Below are 20937 nucleotides of genomic sequence, written 5' to 3'. Positions count from 1 at the left end.
AGCAGCTTTTGCAAACAACAACAATAAAAAAACGTTTAACTCATGTTGGCTAAGATTGCATCTAAATAAACACAAACAAACGCTGTAAGCGATGCAGCCTGCGTGAACAGCAATGCACCTCGATGCAAGCAGAGAAAAACAATGGCAGGTAATAGTGTGGACGCTTTTTAACAGCAAGAGTCCCACAAAAAAACACATTTGTTGAGAGAGGGTTTTTTTTTCCTGCTGGGAGTTTGAGAGGAGGTGATTTCAGTTTGCGGTCCCGGCTGAAACTGAGTCAAGCTAACAACCACATTTCACCTACAGTCATTTCAACGGACAAACGGTGAAGTGAAAGTTAAACGTTACCTTTGTCTGTGTTTTAAGTTACTTTAAACGTAGCACAGGTTTGGGGGAACCGCTGGCACGGTGAGGCAAACAAAACACACGACCCCAAAAACCCGCTCGTGTAACGCAACCTCTTCGAAAAAGGTGTCTTAAAAATGTGCATTGACGTGACAGTTTAAAGTGCGCGGTGACACGAACTTACCGACTGGTGTTGTTGAATCCGGCTCGCATCCATCTGAACGCCGCATACTGACGAAGTTCAACACATGTTAACAGCTAACTTTTTCGCCGACTGGGTCGCTTCACGGCTCTCGCGGACAGACAGTTGATGCAGCAGCTCGTGCTGCGGTGGGAAACCGCTCTCTCTTCTCTGGTGCGTTCAGGTGATCCTCGGAACTCCGTGCTCCGCGTTCATACTCGAGACTCAAAAGATATTTGGGTTTTTATCATAACTATATTTGACGACTTAACATGTACATTTTGCCTTGATACATTTGCATTAAAAAAATATATATAATATATTATTACTTGAAAAAACAATAACATTACAAATGATTGAAAAAACATCGCATTTAGACTTCATAAAGTAAAACCACGTTGAAAATCACAGTAGTCTGTATGTGATAATATAACACAGTTTTTATCTTGCAGGCTTGTTGTTGCTTCCCCATGAGAGAGTAGTGTGTAATGTCAGGTCATGCACTGCCCTCCAACCTGGTCAAACGGGACCCCTAAAGCCATTGGTTCACTGCACTGCTGTGTAGTTTAAAGACTAGAATTATTGTTTGTCTATATGGTGTTAATGTAGTGCACACTACAAATTAATCTGCAAATAACCTGTTGTGTGCACACTGCACTGGATGGGACCTTGGAGGGAACAAGCTAGATGTGTAGTATGCTATGCATTTCACTTACAGGCATAATATTGGCATGGTGTTTTATATGTATGTGGTAAATGCAAGATATGTATGTAATCGTGCTCTTGTCGTGAATGTTTTATCACGTGTTAAACTTTGAAAGGAAAAAATATCCAACAGCACTTGAATGCAGCATCTTCTGCTCTCCCAGTAGCCCACTGAGTTGCGGACAGGAGGACAATAACTGCGGCTCTGGGTTACTTTGTGGACCAGTGTGTGTGTGTGTGCGTGTGCGTGTGTGTGTGTGTGCGTGCGCGTGCGTGTGTGTGTGCGTGCGTGTGTGCGTGTGTGCGTGCGCGTGCGTGTGTGTCACCACATTGGAATGTCTGGCAGCAATTTCGCATCATATAGCCAGCAGCGTCCTACACCTCCATTTTTTTTAAAGGTTTTATAGCCATATATTCACCAGACACTTGACTAATGGCTCCTTGACAAAATAACTGCTCCCATTGCAGGATGTCCCCCACACGAGAGACACCAATGTCATCCTCAGTCAGTCCCCGGTCTTGGACCGCGCCTGGCCCATCATCTGCCAATCCAGAGCCAGATCACTTCATCTGAGTCCGCCTGATTCATATCTGGGACGAATAATACGATGAATAATATTTGGAATAAGTCTTGTAAATGATTGGTTCAATTTGACTGGTTACAAGCGCAGCAAATCCATTGCACGTTGTTCTATTGCTCTCCTGATTGCATGATCATTTTTATTGTCATTATTATTATTATTACACCTCTGGACAGTCCATCACGTGCCTAAGCGAGATGCCCTTCTCAACTTCACGGACTAAAACTGCATGTATTTCAACTTGGAAAATGAGGCATTATTTTCCAATTCCCTCCCGCTCGACTGATGGGAAGTCTTATGCCATCCGACAGGAATGTGCAACTCTTCCATTCCTACAACTCTTCTCCACCCAGGAGCGTACAAACCTTTTGGGAATCCCCCAACTCCCTAATAAAAAAAAAAAAAAGAAGAGAAGGATCTTCATTTTAACAACATCTAATGTTACTTTGTGGAAAATGTGGCTTTGTAAGAGTAAAAACAAGGAAGTAGATAAGGAAGGGCGAGAGAAATACAGATTGTGATTGAGTATTGACAAGCAAAGTAAATAAGGCACTGTAGATACAGTGATAACACGGAATTAATTGTTAGATGTCTTGTACACACACCTTTGACCTAAATTTCCTTCCAAAGCAAGATTCCTTACAGCAAACTCCAAAATGACGAACTGTCTCTTATTTTTAATGTTTGTTTCTCTTATTTTCCTGTATCATTCTTAAAAAGTTATTTTTTTTTAAACCCATATGTTTGACAATTTAAATGACACATCTGTTGTGTGATTGTGTGAATAAATCCCAAACCTGCAAAACCACAGCTGATGAAATTACTGGTGTCGTTGTTTTTGTAGATCCTGCCCTCTGCTGGCAACAAAGGTACATTACACGTGCAGGAAGCAACCGTTCTACCATCTGATGCAGTGATAATGATACTGATAAAAATAGTATTATAATAGTCAATACACCCTATGGAGTATATTATTATCATTACAGTATATTACATAGGCGACTACAGTTATAGACATTGATGTTGACTGTGTTGACATTGAGAACATATGGGGGGGAAATGTATCTAAAGCTGTAAAAAAAACTTTTCATTTTCATACCAGACATCACTCACTAATGTCTGGTATGATGTCACTAATGTCACTAAGCTCGGTGCCCAGTTGAAGATTCACCCTGCATCCACGCCCCCAGATCCACAATAAGGTCCATGACACCATCGGCGTGCCGTTAGCCCTCTATGGAAGGTTGCAACACAATGAAACGCAGCCACTCTGCATGAATGCACAATGCCTCACAACTGTGCACAAACAAAAAGGTCAACAAAAGGTGTAAATGCTCAGAGACACATGACCTGCATGCACACGTACACACAATGACTACAATCCCCTCAGCCAGGTACCATTCTGACCCCAGCACTCCCGTCAACAGCCACCTGACTCAGTGGTTTGTACCATTGTCACCTGTGGATCGCCGTGGTAACACTTTGGGACAATCGCGTAGGCAGAGCCTCTACACAGTTTGGGTCTGTTCCACGAGTTTCAGTCATGTTAGAAAGATATAAGAAGCACAATTTCTCAAGTGATTTCAGAAAAAGGAATGTTTGACTGCAAAAAATAAGACCACAGACAATCAGAGTAATAATATTCATACAGAATGTATTATTAATTCATAGTATACTAAAAAATAACCAATCACTATGCAGAAATACAAACGTCTTATAGAATATGTTGATGTAACACATTACAGAAAAAGGGAAATAAATACTCTTGAAGCATAGGTGAAAACAAACAGCTTTCTTTTTTTTTTTAATAAGGCTTATAGGTCCTGATATGAATGTTTTCTGAAGCATTTGATGGAAATTCGACACATTGCGCCGACGCTACCAGCATTCAAGTCAACTAAATTAATATTCTGAGGTAAAAGCAAATCAAAGAACGTAAAATCAGCTTCTCGACATCTGATGCGACTACAACAGCATACTTTACTACGAACAATGATTAGAACAAAATATCACAGTGCCTTTAAATGTATTCCTCCACACTAAATATAATAATCATATAATACTGGGTGCGCATGGGATTTTATCCATGTCTCACTCGACCGATGTTACTTTTCATCATTTGAAAGGGCTTGTTGAACAATTAATCCAAATTAATAATTTAATTATATACCACTCTTTTAAACTAATGGGTCAGATCAAACATTTATGAACTATATATATATATATATTTATTATTATTAACTGGTATTGGTAATAAAATATCAGATGTTTTACTCATAATAACCACAGCAAATTGCATCAAATAAGCTCTCATAGGAGAGGGCTTTGTCCAGTATAGAAAGGTTCAATGTAAATCTAAATATTCCTCTTGGAGTCTGTGTTTCACTTCTTAAAGAAGAGAATTAAGGAGCAAACATACATGACTGTTGTAGGGAGTGTGGATCTGAATTACTGCAATGACGCTCCTTGCTAAGTGCTAAAAACCCCTGACATAAAGCTATTTCTGGGGTTTCCTACAAACAATAACACATAAAGACCACAGGACAGTACACAAAAGTGCTTTAAACACAGTATTATTTTTGCTTTGAAACATTATTTACTATTTTTAAGTCTCACCTCTTATTTCAGGCAGGCCAGGCACAACTAACCGACTTATGGATGCCCACTACGAGGACACATCCTCTACTTGGCACAACAATCGCTGATGGCCGTCACAAAAATACAAAGATACCCAGGTGTCAAATCTCAACGTCAGCTTTCTACTTTAGTGATAAAGTGTAACCGTTTCGCTTCTACAGCATTCAACCGACTGATGGGTATTTTTGAAAACCCAACAGTTTCATCTCTCACTGCTCCTTTCTGGGAAGAGGAAGTTCATCATCCTCGCTACAGCTTTTTGGATGCTCACTTCCCGTGTTGAATTATAGTGGCAGGTTACCGACACTTTTTTAGCAAACAAAGACCCCTCTTCCAGCATCACGGAAAACAGGTTTTTAGGAGAATGCTAAGCCATCATGATTAGAGTTCACTCCTGTAATAATGAAGGATCACGGTTATGCCTTAGGTGCCTCATTAAAAATGTTGTTAGACTTTGTCTTACTACTTATTTGGTTGACTTTTTTTTGCACGAGCACCCTATTTTCATATTCAAATACAGAATCACACCTGAGAGCTGCCCAGAACGAGTTGCTGGTTGCTGAGCAGATCCACTAAGGGAAGCCCGAGGTGAATGTTCCCTACGTAAGGCACTTCAAAGATATAAGAAATGATCAAATATGGAGACATCGGTGAAAAATAATATCACAAGAGACTAAATTCTTTATGTGGCTTGGATTTAGTTGAAATTCATATTCGGTTATTATAAGAAGTTAGGCAAGAGATCCCTGAGTGAATTGTGCAGCTGTTTTCAAGTAAGAACTAATTTATTTTCTTTTATATTTTTGCTGACCCAAATATCTTTTAATAAACATGTTTTGTTTGCTCAACAAAAATATGTATTTAAGTGCTTATACTGCTCATTTCATTCCTAGTTTTATTGTCAGCACCACAAATATATGAAGTATTTTTTGCGGACAGTACCTGTAGCATACGCCACAATAAAATGAAATATGGAGTATACTTATTCCCCCCCCAGTCAGTATTATTGCCAAGCTGCAACACAGTATGTATGGTCCCCCCCCTTCTTTGGCTACTTTATTCAGGCTAAAGTAAACGAAAAATGGGAGAATTATATGATGGCTAGCAAAAGTTAAATGTAGAACTATCATGACATTTCCTAGATTATCCTACAAGTCTATTTTTACCTCTCAAAGAGCTAAAAATATTTACAGGTTTGCATGTAGGTAACGAGTAAAATACAGAATAAATCAAGAACATATGATAGTGAAAAAAGTATGACGTGTCGCTTCTCCCTCTTAGCTCTTGCGAGAGTTGATGTACCACTTCTGAAACGCTACCCCGCTCGTGCTCGCCACTATGCACAGCGCCCCTCCCAGGCTCCACAAGGTCGGTGCGCGGTTGAAGAAAATGAATTGAAAGATGAACGCCAGCACCACGTCAATAGTCCTCATGAGGGCCACGGGTCCCGCCTTCTCGATCTGCAGGGCCTTTGTGAGGAAGGTCTGGCCGGCGATGCCCAGGACAGCGATCAGCACCAGCAGCCAGCGATCACGGCCACAGTATGGGATCTTCCACTCCCCGAGGACGGATACGGTGATGATGCACTCGATGAAACCGATGACAGCGTAGTACCAGACAGAGAGGTAGTAATGGACGCTCTTCCCCATCTTGCGAAGGACGACAAAGGTAAAAGCTGCCCCAATGGCTCCTATGATGAGGGGAAGATAAGAGACTGAATCAACACAACAATCGCAAGAACAACATAATGAATAAACCAATTTAATATATTTTATAGTCTAGTGCCTCGTGGCGATACCCATTATTGAGGTGCTTGTTGAAATATTTAAGTTAATGTGTCTTCTGGTGACTATTGTGACCATTTATCTTAATTCTCTCCTACTCTGATATTTTCTTCCAGGCTATGTTTTGCCAGGTTTTTCCACTCAAGCCGTCTTGGAATTTAGATTTGCACACAACAAAAGAAAGTGGTGTGGCAGTGTCATAACTCCCCCCTGCTCTCTATGACAGAATGTCATTAGCCATGTGCTGCGGAGGTCGGCGTATTAGGAGCTCCATTCTGGGGCCCAAAGTTCAATGTGGTCGCACAGAAAAGCCGGGGAATGAACCCTGAGTAAGACGACAGCCGTTCTCTCTCTAATGTTGCACTTGCACATTCAGTGTCAATAGTGAGTTATTCACTAATGAGGGAAAGTTAAGAAACTTTCTTAAGTATCACCTGCAAAGGCAGCAATAGATCCCTTGATGTGGTTGTTGTAGTTGCCCTCGATGCCACGCCGATGCTCGCCAAAGAGGAACGGCGGCCGAGCGATGAGGAGGACTCCAGCAATGGTAAAGACAGTGAAGACACAGTCCCAGATTGAACACCTCTCCTTCAGGAAGATCCAGGCCAGGAGGGAGGTGAAGACTGGATTACTGAAAGACAGAAAGAGTGATTAGTAAGAGAGGGAGAGAGGTGGGAGCATCTGAAAAAAGGTAATACATTACAGATGATTAAGGGAATGAGGAAAATGTTGGAAAAGAGACTAAGGAAAAAGGTGTCAGGAATATTAATTCAGGCGGGATAGAATGCATTTGTATTAGTATAATCTCCCCTAATCCACAATCAATTAAGTTTCTCACCTAAACATGATGACTGTGGCGTCCGCCAGCGGCATCTGCTGAACAGCATAGTAGAGCAGGATCATGGCATTGGAGCCGATGAATCCCCGAAGCACCAGATAGATACGCTTGTCTCTGGGACCGAGGAAACCTGTCCTGGAGGAGCAGAGATATGAGGATGATGGATGAATGGATGACTGGACGGATGGACGATTAGACCGACTGACGGAGGAAGTAATAAACTGAATTTCAGACGGGGATGGAAGGAGACAAAACGAGCAGCGACGTGGGCAAAGAGATGACAAACGACGGGACGGCTGGATGGAGAGATGGGTAAGTAATGTGGAGGTGACAGTGATGGATGGAGAGATGAACGGATTGGGCTGAAAAAAGAGAGGAGAGTGGATTATGAATAATGGAAAACAAAGAGGAATGTAGAGGACGGATGGATGGATGGATGGATGAATAGGAAAATGAATGAATAGAAGTACTGGTGGAGGTCTTTGGGAGTTAAGCGTGTTTTGTATTCTTGGGGTCACAGTGTGATTCCAAGGTGAATTGGTTTTCTATCTATCCATGCAAATCTGAAACAAGCTAGTGGAAAAAATGCACAGAGAATAAAACACAACATAAATAACCGTTACATGCTTGATTTAATTCCTTTCATACTTTCTCTTATAAATTCAGTTATTTGGATTACATGTGGAGTTTTTCCTGTTTTTTGGTGGAAGGCAGGTTATATAACATTGTGACAGTTTCACGTTACTTATTTTAAACACTGTTTACAAAAAGGATATTTACTAAGATTCAGCCTCTGGTGCAAACAAACCATAGGGAAATAATGGACACCATGTCTCTGTTACAACTTAGAAATTATACCGTGCCTTTATATAATAAAAGTTTCTTGTATAGTTTAACAGAGGTGATAAAATATAATAAGATAATAAGTTGACACAGCATTTTAATCACATAAACCTGTGATTGTATGTTAGCCAGGATATTTGCCTATGAGGTAGGCACAAATTGGGGAATCCCCCAGGATAAATTATTGGCAAAGTTATGTAATTAATATAATCACGGCATGTCATTTGTTGGTTAAATGCTTGTGTGAATCTAAAAACATACCTGGGGTTTTTACCGTTCTTAACTGTGGTAATCTAAATGTTTGAGTTCCTCCATCGCGCTTACTTGTGGTAGATGAGTAACGGCACAGTAAAGATCATCTGGAAGAAGCAGCGGATGGCGCTGATCTCTATGGCGTGGACTCCCTGGATGGATTTCACCAAGAGAGCGATGATGGAGAAGAAAACTGTGGACAGGAATGCATAGAACAAACCGAGACCTACACATCTCTTTGGTTTCTCCGAGTCTGAGAAAGAGAGAGAAAAAAAGGAGGCGTCAAAGAACTGTTGGAGAAGAGGGTGCCCTTAGTGGGGTGTCACGGTGGCACATTTGCAATATTTCTGGGACAATATATCGTCCAACACAATGAGCTGTGACGGCAGGCCTACTTATTTTGTAGTGCTTTATGCTGATACAGTGATACAGGATGGAGCAGTAAAGTTGAAAGTGTGTTATTGAACTCCATGTGGCCCGGGTACAGCAGTGTAGTGTTTGCAAAACCTGCCTCTGGCATAATAAACCGATACGCTCCCGGAGATTAAATTCCAACCCGAGGTCACTCAGACATCTCTCTTTGTATTCCTCTACAACGGGAGGTCCACTTACCACTTTTGTTTATCATACACAGTATTTGTTTTCTTAACCTCGCACCGAGCCAAAAGACATCCCGTTTTTCATTCCAATATAATGCCCCGTAGACACTGACAGGACGATTATTACAGTGTATTACAGTCAAGATGTGCGAACACATAAAAAGCAGAGGGGTCGTCTAAACATTTATTTTCTAGTAGTATCCTTCTTCTTCACGTCTTTCCCTCTCTATGTGCTCTGTGACGTGGGTTATTTGTCACTGCCAAAAGGTACACAAAGGGAAACGGATGTCCAGGGGCGCTGAGTGCATTCTCACTTTCTTGTAAACCTCCAAAATAAACACAAAATCACATTTCTTCCTCATACAAAGTCACACAGATGGGAATTCATCGCTCTCACACCTATTTTCTTGAGTTGAGTTTCTTATTAAACTACAATGTGGGCAAATATATATTCAGGTCACTATTGTAGCCATATGGATGTTTTGATTAAAAACATGGCCCTGGTGCTGTAAAAGTGCACAGTCATCCTTCCTTTTTCAGGATGATGCAAATGTTAAACTGGCTTACATCAGTTTATCTTCACCCGTGTCATATTATAGTTATTATTAAACATAAAACGTATGTCAAGATATATGGACGAACATCAAATATATTCGTATTATTTGTAAGTCTTACAAATAATATAAGTAGGGCCCACTTTGCCTAGTATGCATTTTCAAGCATACTATGAAATTACTGATTTTTGCCAGCATTTTTGTAAAATGTGTGTTTTTTTTAAGTGTAAAGGGACTTTCAACTGCGATATATTTCAACTACATCCCCGCTAATAGGCTTACAGCGCTCACGTGATGTCATCATCACTGATATTACTGATACATGACGTTACACGGTTGTATAACGTGCGGAAGCCATTGGCTCTCTGGCTGCATCTTCTTCCCCCCCAACCCACAACCCCCCCAAATCACAAAGTTCATTAACGCGTGATGTAGGGGGGAATGGAGGACACGTATCCCTTCACTTTTAAAGATGCCGTTGAACCGGCTAAGTGCGTGCGCTCCTCTACCTTCACGTGCGCTCCCGTCTCGGGTCGCGAGCTTGCCTCTGACGCAAAACGCCGGTGGACAGAGCGTTCTTCTCTCCCCGCTGCCGTCCGGCGGGCTTTCGCCTCCACTCGCCTCCTCGGCATCGTCGTCGCGCTCGCACGACACATGGCAGTTGCCCTGCAAGTGAATCGTCGCCGCCGTCCGCTCGTCGTCGTCGTCGTCGTCGCTGCCGCCGTTTGCGCCGCGGCTGTCAACTTTGTGGAACACTACGGCGACGCCGTCCTCCGCGGACAAAGCCCGCTCGCGCGCGCGGTGGTTACGGTCGCCCATGGTGAGATGTGACGGCGGAGCGGCAGCATGCCTCGGACAGCGCTGTCCGCTTTCTTCGATGCCCTGAGTGACTGAGAAGACAAGGTTAATGACTAACCTTGCTGGCAGGATACTAACTCCCATGCGGTGGTGACTTTAGCCCACAGGGGGGCAGAGCTGAACCCAAACTAAGAACCCGTTACTCGACGTTAACGCCCACAGCGGAGGGGGAGGCCGTGGGGGATGCGAACCAACCAAAAGACTCGGCGTGCACACCTTATGAAAGCCTTTTATTCAATTATGAGAAGAAATATTTCTGATTCATAATGATTGCTTCATGCAAGTCATCAAAATGTGGAAGTGTTGCGCGGTTATGGCATTTAAGTCAAAATGAGGGAGTGTTAGTGTGTTTAACACACTAAATCCCAAAGTGAGCCCTAATAATGACTACATTTCCCACCCAAAAACTCATGTGTTTCAGATGGAGTCGGCTTGGGGCATCAATGTATCTGCTGTAAATTACATTTTTCATCATATTTCTGGATGATCTACAGTTTACACACACACTGAGATGTGAAGCCATCAAGAAGAATCACAAAGTGATGGAGAAGACTACTGCCCGACAACAATAACACAACCGCTCCTCTGGTTGAACATTTTAGTATTTTATTACCACGGTACATAAAATACAATGAGCAGGATGACAAAGGAATGGCTAATATCCTCTCCTAACCCTAACTAGATTAGACCGACACAAGTAAGCAGAAGTAGCATGTTACACGGTTACTTATCGAAACACTAAATTCTAGATCTATGAAAAATAAAAACACTTGAGTGTGGTCCCCCTCTACATACAAAAAGCATATATCATATAAATTACTTTACACGGTATTGTAAAAACGTAAACATTATATTTGGCAAATCAGTGCAGTTGTTAGTTTCCTTTGTGTCGAGAGTAAGAGGACCGTGTGAAAGCACAGGTACCAGGTGCTGCACAGTGGTCGGCTTTTTTTTTAGTTTTGCGGAGTAAAGACAACAATGGTTTTTGTCAATGAGGGAGAAAAGGGGCAAGAGTGCAGTGAAAGAGGGAGAGGAGAGGTGACACAGTGGGACGCTTCTAGCGAGTCATTCATCGGGAGTCAACACGATGAGTGTCCGTGTCATGCAGTCTTGCTTAACCGATGGTCATAGAGTAGACGTGACTTCCTCAATGTTTACTGGATTAATTTCATATGTTGGAGTCGCTTCCTTAAGTGGACTGGAAGAATGTACACGATCCTCAACATGTAGTTTAAATGTTTACCCGCATGCAGTTGAAAGTATTATCTAGAAGCCTCAGGTCTAATAGTAACAAACTACCCCGACATCGCCATCTACGACGTTGCCACCGTTACATTAAAATGAAACTTGGGTTAGATTCCAATTTGTGGGATTGTCCATCTTCTAAAAAGGTATCTCACTATACAGACTTTGTCACATGAGTCTTCTGACCCACTGCTTGTCAACAACCAGACATCCCGGTAGTTTCTATTCCATTGTGAATAATCTCTTGTAATGACACTTTCCTCTGAAGTCACTTTTCCTGAAATGCTTTGTTAAATAAAAGAAGGCTTAAGTTAAGAAAAGTTGTCCGTACTGAACACCTCCCTATCGCATGGTCACTTGCACTTCCAAACTCCTAAATCTGTCCTATCAAATGGCTACAATAGAAATAAAAATGTATGGAATTGAATTGCAGAGACATAAACTCTCTGTCTAATAACTAGAAGTACACCTGCATGGTTGAATCAAAGACAAAAGCAGTGATTTCATAGCTTGTTTTTCCTGAAAGATTCAGTTTGCACACGTTTTTTTTTCTTCCCAAATGGAGAATAAGGCATTTCCAAATAGTGATAAATCAAGATGAGTTCATTCAAATTGAATAGTTGCAGCAGGTTGCCAAACATAGGCATTAGGGTACTATGTCAAATTAATTCTCATTGTCATGGAAATATGCCTCTTAAATAAAGTCGGTGATCGTAACAAATGTAAGAATTTCACCCCCTTAATCTCTCGAAACATCCTGAAGTGTATTTGACATAATTTGAGCTTCTGAGTGAAACTTCCTTTAGTTTAAACTAAGGTGGGAATTACTGGTGGATTGTTTGTACATAATTTGTCCCGAATTAGACGAGGGGTTTAATTGCTCAAATCAATCATGAGGTGCTCGTATATCTGAGTTTTTCCCTTGAAGCTGGATGCGAGCAGGAACACCCTGTCGTCAATGGAGACCAGAGAAAATGCTCGAGGTGCCTGGATATTCAGCTCCTGAGATTGGACAAACTGGCCCCTCTCAGCGTCCCATTGGTAGACCTGCGTCAGTGAATAATCGCTGCCCAAGATGGCATACTGCCAGTTGCCGATGGAGACGGGCTGGAACACCATGGAGCCGCGGGAAGGAAATGTCTGGACCTCCTTGAACATGGCGCCGTCCCAGCGCATCACCTTGGAGTCCCCGATGAATCTTGTCAGGCATATAAACAGCTCACCTTTGAAAAGATTCAAGGGACTGTTTAGTTTACACATTCAGCTATAAAATCTGGATCCTGAATAGAAAAACCCGCAAAAACAGTTTACATAATTCCATAATAAATCAGAGCTTGTTATTTATAGCAGCTTGGCAACTATTAACTCATAGTTTTTTTACTTTTAAGAAAGAAATAATACAGAGAATATTATAGAAATGATCTACGGGCAGGTTTTATGGTCATGCACAGTAACATTTTTAAATGAATCCCTGTGAGCAATGAAGGAAAGTGCAATAAATTTATAGTCATATAGATTTGTACATGTAAAAGGTCTCCAGAGCCCAGATAGAATCATTCTCTCCGACAGAAAAACTGCTTCTACACTGCGTGAAACACCCCAACTGAAATCCAAACAAACTGTTAGCTGCTAGCTGCCGACTCAGCTGTCTCCATGTTGATAGCCTTGTGAAAGGTGAGCCGATACTGTGAAATTGATTGTGTACACAATGCCTTTTAAGTTAATAAATAATAAACCCTGTGTGGACACACACACACACACTGCTATTCGGGCTCCCTCTCTCACCTTTGACCCGGAAGTGTTTGACAGAGAAGACGTCCTCCATTTCCGGTATATCGGTCCTGCGCTCAAACTGTTTCTGGCTCCGGTTCCACTGGTAGACAACGGGCCTCTGGGAGCTGCTGGACAAGATCAGGTGGGGTTTGTTGGAGATCTCCAGGTATTCCACATCTGTGTCCCGGAACCACTGGTGGAGTGACTGGTGAGAGTAGAAGCCGATGCCGTTCCATTTGTACACCGTTGTGGAGCCGGCCTAATGAGAGGAGCAAAATGTTATTCAAAACTTACAACGAGGTTTGCACGGGACCAAAGATGTGTGTGTGTGTGTGTGCCAAACATATGTGAGAGCATATGCAAACATTTGGCTAGGTCAGCGTAATCAGCGGGAGCAGATGCAGACCGACATGCTTCAGAGAAGGACAACGGAGGGAGGGAGTGGCTGACATTAGCGGGAAGAGCCTAGAGGAGCGATAGGCATACAGGGGCTGGACACAATACTGGAAACACCTGGGCAATAAAACGAACCGACCTTCGAGCTGTCGGCGATGACAAAGAAGGACTCCCCGTCGATCGTGAACGTCTCGATGTCGTTCGGTTTGCGGGTCTTCAGGATGTCGATGCCCTGGATCTTGATGAACTTGTTGGCGGAGGCGTCGCGCTTGTAAATGTGCGAGCCCCCGAAAAGCTGGGCCACGATGACGTACAGGTGGTTGTCAATCACCATCGTCTTGCAGACCACAGTGGAGGTGCCTGAACAAGAAAAGAGAAGACGCATTCAAACTGGGATTAACACTCGATCATTATGTCCCCCATTAACAATTACACATTTACATAAACCCCATCAATCGATGCTGCTCTTCACTTTTATGAAGTGATGGAAGTTTTATAAAGTTTATGGACTCACTCTCGATGGTGTCGTAAGTCCTGAAGGTCATCTCAACGTGATCCCATTCCAGGAAGCTGCACGTCCCAGCAAACGGTTGGGCAAACACAACATACTGATCTTTGCCAAACGTGAAGGCCCCCACAGAAATGGACTCAAACTTCAGGGACTGATAGGAGGCAAACTCTGAAACAACAGGACAACAAATTATGTCCTTTATAAATCCTTTTATATTGACCTTTTCTATTGAAAGCTAGTGTTGGTTTGAGGCTTCCGTGGCAGCAGATGATACCTGCTGTGATGCAGTCGAACGAGTGTGGCAGCAGGTCGTTGATCTTCTTCCCCTGGTGAATGGGCGGACCGCTGCAGTGGATCTGGTCCAGGGTGGCATTAGTTTGGTGCATCCACTCCACGAACCACTTGAGCTTGCAGTCGCATATCAGGTTGTTGCCACGTAGATCCCTACGTGTTCAGGTGACAGATGCGTTAAGACATGACGTCAATGATATTTACCATGAAAACATTTTTTATTTCCACTCCCTGTTCAGTTTCTGTTCACTGTTCTGCACTTTGGCTCCAGGCCAGGAACGCCACGACAACAAGTGTCCTATCTCCTGAGTGGTCTCTGCTGGTTGCCTAACCTGCATTATTCAAGCTGATTGTGGCCGTGTGATAAAAGCAAGAATTCTATTATTTTCTCTATAATGGACTTTTTACTTATTCTCACATTGCAGCAGGAAATAACTTCTTAATCCTACTTGACCATTTCAGAATAAGTACCATTAAAAAAATGTATTTTACAATTATTTAATATATTAAATGTAACCTAATGCATAAATCCACAGAAATCCCTGTTACAGAATGTAAATCAGAATACGATTAATTAACTGATTTAGCGACTCAACTCACACTTTGGTCAAAGCGTCCATGCCCTTGAAGACATCTTTGGGCAGCGTCTCGAGGTTGTTGTAAGCCAGACTCCTGACAAACAAAAGAGAAAACATCGTACGCACGATGATTGAGTTAGAGGTAGACCGTCTCCGGTGTCTGCGCATAATGGACACTGACTGATTACACCGCGTCACTTTTCATTACTTCCATTAGCCAGGCTGATTGACGAGTCTAGTAAACTAATTCAAGCAGAATTACAAGGAACCAAATGTAAGGGAGACACAAGTCAAAATCGCAATGCCCCGAGAATATTTATGGGGCATAAAGTACGATAATGTCAGCTGTCAAATGGAGGGGAATATCCTTCTCCAAGACTGTCAAGTGGATGATATATTTGCCAGCGAGTTTAAAACAACCATCAAAACCTGGCCCTGTAGAGATATTTCATTTGTGAGCAAGATACTGAACTCTAAACCAGAGAGAGATGTGAATGAAATGAAATGTCAGCATAATTCATGATCACTGCATTATTTATCCGAGAGTTGGAAAGGGACGCCATTTTACTTTGAAACTGTGAAAGAATGCTCTCTCCAAACAGATGGGGATAGAGCGGAGCGGATGGGATTCCAGCCCGTGGCCTTTTAATAATGCATTAACTGGATGTGACACATTTAAAATGCCCTCTAATAATGCATTTAATCCACCATTCTTTGTATTAAAAAGGTTTACTGCCCTTTGAAAACAAGTTATGACAGCAAAAGCACTTTGTGGGTTTGCATATGACTTTTCGGAGTCATGAGCAAGTTCTTGCAGATCTTCTCTTCTATAAGTTGAGCTAAAGCCAAAGCGTATAAATGACATGCTGTGGTTTTAAATGGTGTATGCTAGTATTTTGCTGTAGGCCACAAGTAGTGAATTCCTGGAGTCACAGCTGGTTGCAATTGTTGTAGAAATATCATGTTGACTAACTCAAAACAGCGGTTTCCCCCCTGTTTCCAGTCTTTATGCTAAGCTAAGCTAACCATCTCCTGAAACACAAAGACATGTGTCTTTCCACTGAAAGACACATGTCTTTGTGTATAACTTCAGCTTTTCTAGTCTTCCTGGTCTGAACGTGGTCTCTGCCTTCTTTCTCCTGTGTTTATTACACCCTTTGTCAATGTGATGCTCACTGCACCAGTCATGAAGGCAACATTTCCTCTGATATGGATTATTACGTGCTCTCAGACAGCTCTTAGTCACTGTCAATAAAGTCTATCAGTACTCACTATTGCTATTGATGTGCTTGACTGTTTTTTCAACTTTTGATCTTTAGTTTTTTTCCCTCTGAGAGGCGATAATATTTTGACTGACACTTATATTTTTCTTATCTTCGTCTTATCACCAGAGTCAGACGCTCTCTCACCCAAAGCATTCATGAATACATTCTGAAAAACTGGTAAATTTGAGTTTTACCTCTATTAAAAAAGTAAAAGATTTTTCTATGCTTAATATGTGATATTTGGAAAAGTTAGAAGTCATCCTCCTGATGAGGAACACAAGTATGCTCAAGTGTTTGTGAGGAAGGACCTGTGTGAGACTTGAGGGAACAGATTACAGGTCACTCAGTGTTAGGTTACAGGTCACAGTTATATTCAGTCTTGACCTGCAGGACACTCATGTTCTCAACTATCTTTAGTTTTGGAGAGTTTGCAGTTTCCAAAATACAGAATAGTGTTTACAAACACTGTTTACGAACTTCCTGTTTCCTGTATTAAGATTGTGTTCACAACATTTCTGCTATCATCCCTAAATGCCATAAATCAAGATAGAGTGCATACATTACTTATCACACTGACAGTAGTCTACAGAAGATATCATACAGCGCCACTGCAGACACTCCGTGTCTCATTAGTGAAGATTATAGTGAAGCTACATGAGCATCATTCAGATCTTTATGCCAAAATATGTGTAAAGAGGAGCAACTGTGCTGCTCCACTGAGACAATGTGACATCCAGGTCTGCCCTTCAGAAACCTGATCCAGCTGAACGTTCAGCTCTGGACATCACCGATGGCAACAGCACTTCTGCCTACCTTTGCATTTCAGACAGTGACAGAGTGATACAGCGAGAGAGAGAGACAGGAAATGGATGAAGGGTTTATGTTAGAATGCCATCAATAATAATAAGCCCTTAGCTCTGTTAAATGACTTAAACAGCTTTTAATGATCTGTATGAGCTGTACAAAATAAAGTTATGAAACAAGAAGGAACAGATACAATAAGGCAAGTTCCCTTGGACAGGAAAAAAAAGGATGAAGGAAGAAAAAAATAGGTTTTCCATCGTGGCACCCACAGAACCAAAATACTTACAGATGTATCAGCGCTTTCAGGCCTCGGAAAGCATACGGGGATATCGATGCAATTTTGTTATTTTCAATAAATCTGTGAAGGAGAAGTATTTCATTAGCATTTTCCTAGAATAGGGTTAACACGATGTTTATGAGCAATCCCATGCAAATATAAAATAAACATCCTTTCACTTTTTTGCAGTCCTGAGCCGTTAACAGCGATTTGTGTAGAAAACCTGAGCTCTCTCCTAATTGCATTTTACACTGTTTACATATCAAGTATCCAGTACCAGGAAAATGTATACTTTAAAAAGCCCTACACAACCAAACAGGTGTTTTCAGTTAGGATTGGGCATTACCTGAGGTCAGCAAACTATTTTTCCTCAAAAGAGTCTTAAAGATTTAAGTTATCCTCCCTTAATCAGGAAACATAAGTGAAACACCTTTGTGGGGGCTTTACAATGCATGGCAATATGTCTAAAATTGTTATGTAGTCTGGATGGACACATTTAGTACAGGAAATGTTCAAACTGGAAATTGGAAATGTGTTTGATTAGTGTAAGGCAGTTCCTATTAGTAGAAAAAGCATGCAGTTTTGTGTATTTAATGACCCTTCACCATGCATACATATCATCCATTTATGCATTTAATAAATACTTACAGATATTCGAGATGGGGCAAACCCAGGAACGCATCCTCATCAATCAGGTCAAACGAATTAGCAGTGAACAAGCTGTGAAGAACAAAACACACACAGAGCTCACTAATCCCTTAATGTTTATGTTTAGACTCGGTTGAACTTGACAGTCGGCTGCGAGACAACAAAGCCTGGCAGTGTATCTCCAGACTTTATCATATTCGGGCACATGTTTTGATTTATTATTTTCCAACTGTCAACATCAGTAACTCCATGTCCATAAGTGAGAGAGAGATCGGGTTACTGTAAGAGACAACAGACCCATTCAGCCTTTCTGCCCACGGTAATGAATGAAACGAAGAAACGAGAAATGGCAGATTCTCCTACGTGTTTTTCATGAATTTAATGAAAGAGAGTAATGGACGCCACCCTCCCACATGTTTCTGAGTCAAGCTTTGAACCAGAATTGCAAGAACAGTGTCCAACAAGAATATAGTGCGCACTTCACCGCATACTCATTACATCTCTTTTATGAGAACTTATAGGGTTCGACTTCAAAGCGCTGTAAATCCAGGGGAAGAGTTGGGCCATAAGTTTAAACCTCATATTTCCAACATGCTGGAAATCCAATTTGGTAGTGAGACTCTCTCCCTCTCTCTCTCTCCGACTGCAGGCTCAGCAAACCAGTGAGAGAGATATTGTGGCCACAGAGAAGCGTCACTGATTAAGTAATGCTCTAATGGAGGTTAAGATACTCCATGTCACCTTGGCACTAAATAATGACAGAGGGGACGGGGGCCGCTCGTTCATTTCCCCAGTTAAATTTATCCCCCTTCTGGTCACAAGCACCTCATGCACATCCACACTGATTAAGTGCCATCTGAGCGTACGGAAGAGGCCATGCCAAGAAAGAAAATGTTTTGCCGAGACAAAGTTATGCTCGGTGACAGCGTGCCGTTACGGGCGATAAACGGATTTGGGATGTGTGATCAGAGAGGGCAGTTGGACTTTTCTACAACAAATTGCCCAACAGACCTAGACCTGCCAAAAAGGCATACTAAACTAAATATGTGTAATTATGATTTTATAGGTTTTATTTTGAATGCTATCTTGGGGGGGGGGATGAGAAAGAACACGTTCATTATTTATCTCTGCCTCTGCATGTCTTCCCAGCGAACACACACACGTCCCTCCTCCCTCCCCAGGCCCTGCTGTTAGTGGCTGTTACCATGTGGTCTATTGCATAATCCTGACACCATTACAGAGAATCCCCCCTTTAAATCTGCATATCAGCCTCTATAGAAGTCCTCTGGGAAGCTCCTGCCTCATTGTTTGAGACTGAAAGACAGACAGACAGACAGACAGACAGACCGATATACAGATAGACAGATAGACAGATAGATAGATAGATAGATAGATAGATAGATAGATAGATAGATAGATAGATAGATAGATAGATAGATAGATAGATAGATAGATACCGGTAGATAGATAGATAGATAGATAGATAGATAGATAGATAGATAGATAGATAGATAGATAGATAGATAGATAGATATACTCACAGCAGTTGAAGGGCAGGCGTGTGAACAAAGCTTCCACTTATGATTTCATTAAATCCAGACTTGACAAAAGATCTGAATGGATGGAGAACATAAATCAATGCCTGATTAAAATGCAGAGATCTAGGCTAATAAAAAATAAAATAATAAAATAAATAAAAATAATAATAAAAAAGAGTATTTAAGCATTAAAGTAAAACATTCCTGACAAGTCGCCATGTGAACAATGAAAACCCAAGAGTACATTCAGGTGCCGGACCACTCACAGTGACACGACGTCGGATGGGAAAGTGTGCGGCACGGATCGGACATTCTCACACAGGGCATTGTCTTTGGTGCAGGTACATCCAGAGGGGCATCTGGCCTGTCTCGCTCTCCGTCCGTGTGCGACAACAAAGCTGACGGCGGCGACCCAAACCAGGAGCGTCCATCCTTTCCATCCTCTCGCCGTTCTGCTCGGGTGTCCCATTCCGTCTGTCCCGCTCGAGGACTAGCACTCCTGCACATGCAACTCGACAACAAAAAAAACAACAAAAAAATATCTCCCACCAGAAGTGTTTCTAATTTCCCCGTGTGGTTAGTTTTGATGATAGAAGCCGGCGTTGAGTCTCTCGGACGCAGGCTTGTGTCTATGCTTCTTGCGTCTCAATAGGAAGGCACCAGTCCAGCGGATTCGTTCTGCAAGGCGCATGATTACAAATGCGGGACAGACAGGACACGAGAGAACAGAGAACAGTTTTTTTTTTTTTTTTTTTGGTCATGAAAATGAATCATCTCAAAGCGGCTGAAAAGTGGTCGTTATTAGTCTGCTGCTTACAAATAAGTTGTCTTGTAGGCTCAATGATGCAGTGGTGAAATAAACATTTAAAAAAAGCTAATGAAAGCGTTATTCCAGTGAGAGAGAGAGAAAGGGACGGGAAGAAAGAGGTGGGAGAGAGAGAAAGAGAGGAGGGGGGGAGGCCCCAAGGTGCGCTTTTTTTATCAGCAGTGCCAGCTATTATTTATGCGCGCCTCAGAACCGTCCATGGTTAATGGGAAGCGCCTATTCATGAGGCTCAATGCACCTGCCTCATTCATTCACACGCTGCATCCTTTCTTCTCTGCTTTGCCATAATAAGGACGTTAAATGTGAGAAGATGTGTTTGTAGTGGTTCAAAATAGAATAAAAGTATTAATTATGTGTGATATTCTACCTTCAGAAATGATAACATAATAGTATTAATTGATTTTACTCATTTAAAATCCCTAAATCTAACACCCAGATTATTTTTATTTTATAATAATTTATGATAAAGATTTGATGGAACAACATAGGCGATACACACAGATAACACAGCACTGCATTTCATATATATTTCTACTTTTCAAGGAAAACACATGGTGGGAGCCATTCATAGTCTTTACAGCGTTTGTCTCTCACATCCTCACTTTCTT

General features: G+C 41.8%; 3 protein-coding genes across 5 annotated transcripts in view; all 3 read right to left on the bottom strand.

Annotated features, from left to right (window-relative positions):
* Positions 1-646, bottom strand: part of plce1 (phospholipase C, epsilon 1) — a 70991-nt gene extending 70345 nt beyond the window's left edge. Inside the window, exon 1 of one of the 2 annotated variants that reach the window (XM_084040512.1) lies at positions 530-646. The gene's annotated coding sequence lies outside the window, so the exon portion shown is untranslated. The remainder of the gene's footprint in view (positions 1-529) is intronic. The other variant, XM_084040513.1, reaches the window with a different exon arrangement.
* Positions 647-3449: 2803 nt separating this feature from the next.
* Positions 3450-10282, bottom strand: slc35g1 (solute carrier family 35 member G1). Of its 2 annotated transcripts, none has more exons than XM_084039691.1 (5): positions 9829-10282; positions 8239-8419; positions 7072-7206; positions 6668-6864; positions 3450-6139 (listed from the first exon to the last, which is right to left on the bottom strand). In XM_084039691.1, exons 1-5 carry the CDS (start codon positions 10259-10261, stop codon positions 5727-5729), a joined length of 1359 nt encoding a protein of 452 aa, XP_083895817.1. In that variant the 5' UTR covers positions 10262-10282; the 3' UTR covers positions 3450-5726. The 2 variants fall into 2 exon arrangements, with proteins under 2 accessions (XP_083895817.1, XP_083895818.1); XM_084039692.1 differs by having other exon boundaries at positions 7072-7433; positions 9829-9970.
* A 1998-nt stretch (positions 10283-12280) lies between these two features.
* Positions 12281-20367, bottom strand: lgi1b (leucine-rich, glioma inactivated 1b). The gene is made up of 10 exons (XM_084002050.1): positions 19770-20367; positions 19507-19578; positions 17966-18037; positions 17327-17398; positions 14994-15065; positions 14377-14546; positions 14106-14270; positions 13731-13951; positions 13208-13454; positions 12281-12645 (listed from the first exon to the last, which is right to left on the bottom strand). The coding sequence occupies exons 1-10, from the start codon at positions 19970-19972 to the stop codon at positions 12296-12298; spliced, it is 1644 nt and encodes a 547-aa protein (XP_083858176.1). The 5' UTR covers positions 19973-20367; the 3' UTR covers positions 12281-12295.
* Between the last annotated feature and the right edge of the window lie 570 nt (positions 20368-20937).

This window comes from Eutrigla gurnardus (genome assembly GCF_963514095.1).
Source record: "Eutrigla gurnardus genome assembly, chromosome: 22".
In the NCBI taxonomy this organism is placed as follows: domain Eukaryota; kingdom Metazoa; phylum Chordata; class Actinopteri; order Perciformes; family Triglidae; genus Eutrigla; species Eutrigla gurnardus.
This window is presented reverse-complemented; position numbering and strand designations above follow the sequence as displayed.

What these genes read in the sequence shown, in the direction of transcription:
- lgi1b (XM_084002050.1), bottom strand. Translation starts at nt 19,972, where the DNA reads ATGGGACACCCGAGCAGAACGGCGAGAGGATGGAAAGGATGGACGCTC. An exon ending in CTGAAAGCGCTGATACATCT is followed by an intron (nt 15,066 to 17,326) that starts GTAAGTATTTTG and finishes TTTGTTTGTCAG; the next exon opens with GAGTCTGGCTTACAACAACC. An exon ending in ATGGACGCTTTGACCAAAGT is followed by an intron (nt 14,547 to 14,993) that starts GTGAGTTGAGTC and finishes CTGAACACGTAG; the next exon opens with GGATCTACGTGGCAACAACC.
- slc35g1 (XM_084039691.1), bottom strand. Translation starts at nt 10,261, where the DNA reads ATGGGAGTTAGTATCCTGCCAGCAAGGTTAGTCATTAACCTTGTCTTC. An exon ending in GCCACAGTCATCATGTTTAG is followed by an intron (nt 6,865 to 7,071) that starts GTGAGAAACTTA and finishes TCTGTCTTTCAG; the next exon opens with TAATCCAGTCTTCACCTCCC. An exon ending in ATCTATTGCTGCCTTTGCAG is followed by an intron (nt 6,140 to 6,667) that starts GTGATACTTAAG and finishes CCCTCATCATAG; the next exon opens with GAGCCATTGGGGCAGCTTTT.